Source organism: Procambarus clarkii, chromosome 65 (genome assembly GCF_040958095.1).
Source record: "Procambarus clarkii isolate CNS0578487 chromosome 65, FALCON_Pclarkii_2.0, whole genome shotgun sequence".
Lineage (NCBI taxonomy): Eukaryota > Metazoa > Arthropoda > Malacostraca > Decapoda > Cambaridae > Procambarus > Procambarus clarkii.
In genome coordinates this window covers 7,053,600-7,058,297 of record NC_091214.1, presented here as the reverse complement: position 1 = coordinate 7,058,297, position 4,698 = coordinate 7,053,600, and the positions used below count along the sequence as shown (strand labels likewise).

The 4,698-nt window shown below is 43.7% G+C and overlaps 1 protein-coding gene across 5 annotated transcripts in view; it reads right to left on the bottom strand.

The window, feature by feature from the left end:
* Positions 1-440: 440 nt before the first annotated feature.
* Positions 441-4,698, bottom strand: part of LOC138354875 (uncharacterized) — a 12,963-nt gene continuing 8,705 nt past the window's right edge. For all 5 annotated transcript variants that reach the window (XM_069309357.1, XM_069309359.1, XM_069309361.1 and 2 more), the window contains one exon: positions 441-1,478. In XM_069309357.1, coding sequence (XP_069165458.1) covers positions 977-1,478 — 502 coding nt within the window. In that variant the 3' untranslated portion in view covers positions 441-976. The remainder of the gene's footprint in view (positions 1,479-4,698) is intronic.

The window sequence follows — 4,698 nt, the reverse complement described above, 5'->3', positions numbered from 1 at the left end:
GTTCGAGTCTCCTGGTGGGAAAGTGTTCTAAAGTTGTATATATATATATATATATATATATATATATATATATATATATATATATATATATATATATGTATATATATATATATATATATATATATATATATATATATATATATATATATTATAATAGTAATATGTTATACCACAATTGGTTCAAGAATTGGACCACAACAGTCTTTAAGGTGAGCAATTTGCATCAGTGGCAAGCCAGTTAAATAGACATTAGTTTACTGATCATGCTTCCCACACTTATCCAGTGGTCTGGATAAGTGTGACTATAGTGTGTGCGTGTATTTGCAGCGAAGTGGTGGTTGACAGGTGCGGCCAGCATGGCCTGCTCTGCCAAAGTACAGGGGGAGGTACTCGAGGAATAGTGAACTTAACGGCATCATAAGAGGATAGTTACCTGTGTGTCCAGCTGAGAGTGATTCATTCACTCATTTATTTATTAAGCTCCCCATACGCATGGCGTGGGCGGTGGTGGAAAGAGTTACAGAGGCACATAATGGGCTCAAGAACTAAACCCCATAGTTCATTTAGCAAAGTGACAATCTTGTGAAGTTAATTACACAGTAGTTAATATTACATAAACATATACATATATATGCATACACAGATATAAGTAATGAGAGGGAGTCCATTACATAACGCTCCATAACTATGATGTTGTAATTGGTCGAAGTGATGTGATCAGAGTAAACCCCGGGAAGAACGGCAAGCAGTTTCTGAGAAACACAATTTCCACATAATTTGTCGCAGAATTCAATAATCTTGGTTTATTGCTGAATCTTTTCGCAACAATGCTAGTGAGGAATATTTGTTACATTGGAATTGTGTTTATAATTATTAATATTATGGCAATATTTATAATTATTATTATGATTATTGTATTTGACATTATTAATTTATATGAATTTGGTTACCTTAAAAACTTATAAAATAAATTTTGCTAAAAATATTGGGGAGGTTTGTCCTGTGATATTTCACTGATTCCATTTGTCTGCTCGAAGGCCATCCAGGCGGCAGTGTGGGTGTTTTCCCAGCCTGGTATCTTGCTGATCGTTGCTATAGAAGGTGGGTTGTCGTAGGCGACGTGGGCGTTAGGAATGAAGCCCTGGCTAGCATATTGCCTCCCCATGACCTTGATTACCAGTCTACCGAGCCCAAGATTCCTGTAGCTGTCGTCCGTCCCCAACATGCCGATGCTTCCATACATGGTCGGCGACATCCAGGAGACAGGTATTTCCTCATTTCCGGAGTAGGGCAGGTGCTGAAGGTCGAGAGGTGAGTCCTTAGTCACGCTCGAGTCGAGGAATACTCCAACAGATGGCAGATGCTGCGATAGTCTCCACGTGGACTCCAGCGGTTGGGTTTTGCTAAAGAGGCTCCTCTCCAGCAGGTGTTGGAGCCCAGTTTTGACAAGTTTACAGACACGGAAACCAGGCTTGTTCCTGAAAGCAAGAGTGAAGAATGATATGCTGGGTACAGGCTATTTCCTAGTCAGGTTATGCCCCCTTTTTACCCCCCACACAGAGATCCCTAAGGCAGCCTCTGTCGCCACATCTGGTGTGATGGGTGTGTGGAGGTGTGGCGGTAGCAAAGGGAGACGCCGCCGCCGTCAGGTGAGTGACCACCACCCGTCATAGGCAACCTGCTCCTTAAACTAGTTGGCGGGAGGTATAGGCTTTCACAAGAGTTAAAGAGGCGCGATAGCCCACACACACGCCCCCCCCCCTTTCCCCCCACGAAGTCTCAATATGCTGGGTACAGAGCAATGTTATTTTTTAAGTAAACAGCCAAAGGCAGCAAGACCATTTGTTGCCTGAGTTATACTCTCACAATAAAAGTAAATTCGCTGAGGGTCCATCTGCCATAGGCCCTGAAGCCGGGTCACTTATCGAGCTTACGTAATTCACTACTGGCTTAAATCAGTGTAATTTCCTCCTAAAAATCTGAGAATGTGACATAAGAGAAAATCTTAAGAGTAGGACGGTGGTGTTACCTATCGTACGTTACGGCTCGAAACCCTAACAACAGCATGGACCTTAATTATCTAGGGCTACTACAAACTGCTGTTCTCAAGAGCGGGTCACCAGTGTAACCCCGTGATAAGTACAAAGCAGCTTGATAAAATTTCTCCCTTAGGAATGAAGAAATATACATATAAAATTTTAATATATATATTAACAATATAATCAAAATTATATTAAGTACCGATGGACAAGATCAATTATAAAACAAAATCAGAAATACTGTTTCTCCCAGACTATACATCTACTAATGACACAACAGGAACTCTCAGACTTAACTCCCACATGTTATTCCTCCTGGTCCCTTGAAGCTACTGACTCTCGCGCCATCTCTACCCATAATTCTCTCCCCCCCTCTGCCTCATCCAGGATGAGGGATGGAAAATAAAGACTTTTAAATACTTAACATTAATTGAACAACCACTTGTTCTCAAAATACATAAGAATGCAAATAAAATATAATAGTTACTTTCAAAATATATAAGTTACAATGCCACCTGCTTAATTACAGTAAATTAACACAATATATAAAAATTAAAAGTGACATCTGGAACTCCCATAACTAAACAGATCCAGCAATTCTAATTTCCCGAATCTAACAGGTATTAGACGTGTGAAGAGCAACCGCGCTCCTGTCCCCACTGATATTGCCACACCACACGATAATTTACAAAAAATATAATATATATACAGGTAATGATGAAATGAAACAAAATAAGTTTATTTAAATTTATATACGTATCCAGCTAGGAGTACGTAACAGGTGGGTCGATCCCAATATCTTGCTCCAAAGATTTTCTGGTATTGTTATTGTGAATACATTATCTATTCTTATGTAGTTTCTCATAATTTCGGCATGCAGATTCATATTTACTGTTCCTTAATTTATTCGATTTCAAATTTTTAAATTAAGATTTAAAAATTAATTTAAATTTAAATTAAATATAAATATTTAAGTACGATTAAATGTAAAATTTTACTTTGCCGTCTAGGTTCAATGTCAAATTGCTAATAGAAGCAGTTTAAGTAAATTCTATAAATTTCCTGCTTAAGTTTATCCTGTTTATTGTAATGACCAGGGTTAGTCTTTATAAATGTTTTGATAAAGCTTGAGTGATAAGAAATTGTAAGGAACAAATTATGAAATCAAAAGGTTTTGTCAGTACAGCGTGCAACACTGCCTGAACATAACTAAATTGTAAAATATAAACCACTGGCTGGTTTGGAGTTTTTATGCAAATTAGTAATTAAGTTGTAAGCAACCAGTACATTATATCATTTAATTTGTATTGGCTGTCATGTGGTGCTTGAGTGTTCGTCGGTGACGCTCCGTGATGGGGTATCCTCTTCCCCCTGTTGTGCGTGTGCACTCTGTAGGCCTGGAATTTTCTGGCCGTGCCGGGTATCCTGAGGTAGAACTTGTAATGTGTGACATGCTCCGTGTCCCCGTGGATGTGATTTACGGTATTGAACTGGTTACCGCTCATCGAGTGATTGTCAAATTTGTGGAGGATGCAGAGTACTGTCCATTTCTCCAGCGCTTCGAGGGGCAATCCTTGCCCCTGCCGGGTGGTGCCGGCACTGTGGAGATTTCCAATCGGAGTGGTGGATTGACGTACGTGAGTGTTCATGTGGCGCCCTTGGAGTTTCCCGAGGACCTCCTGCGGTGTTACTTCAGGGAGGTGTGGAGCTGTCGTCAGTTTGAGGCTGCACAAGCTTTTCTCGGGGAAGTTCCAGGGTTTGCGAACGAACATTCGGACCCTGGGGATGCGCCTGAGGGCAGACATTCCGTCCGGCTCCTCGGATATTATGTTCGGGAGTATTATTCCCATCAACCGCGGACATGTTTTTGGTGTGGCCTGCTGGGGCATCAGGCTGCTGGGGTGTTCTGAGGCTGTCATCGCCCCCGTGAATCTCTTCCATGAGGAGAATTTTCCACTGCTCCCTGTGGAGGAGGATTTGGTGGGTGGGGATGTGGCCATCCCGTTGGCTGCTGCCCCCCCCCCCCCTTGTGGCACGCGACGTGTCTCCTGCTGTGGTGGCCCTTCTTCCAGGGGATTATGGTGCCTTCGGATGATCAGCCTGTTCCAGTTAGTGTCCCTGATGGTCCCATGGGTCTTCCTGTGGATCTCTGTACGTCGTCTTCATCTTCTCCAACTGCTGTGCATGTCCCTGCGCCCTCGCCATGTGTTCCGGCTGTGCTGGGTGCTGGGGTGGATGCAGGGCCTCCTACTGTGCCTGGCCTGGTACCCCATGTGATTGAGGATGCTGCCGTCCTGGGGAGAGCGTCGGTTCACCCGACTTGTGATGGCCGCGTCTCTGGGTCGGCCTACGGATCTGATGATGTGGGCCCAGAGCCCAAGCGTTCCCGGCGTTCTTCTGCCTGGGTTGATGTGGGAGATTTCGATGACTCTGGATCTTCCGGCGATGGCGGGGTAGTTCCGGTTGCATCACATTCTACGGTGGTGGCAGAAGTACCTGTGCCTCCCGCTGACGGTGACAGTGTCTCGGACTTCCCTTCAGGTGTGGTGCCTGTGGACCTTGCTTCGGGGGGCGTCGCCCTCGTCGGATGGTTCCGATTCTTCGTGTGGGGTAGTTCCCCCTGATGAGGTTCATGGTAAGCGTGGTGACCTGGTTATGG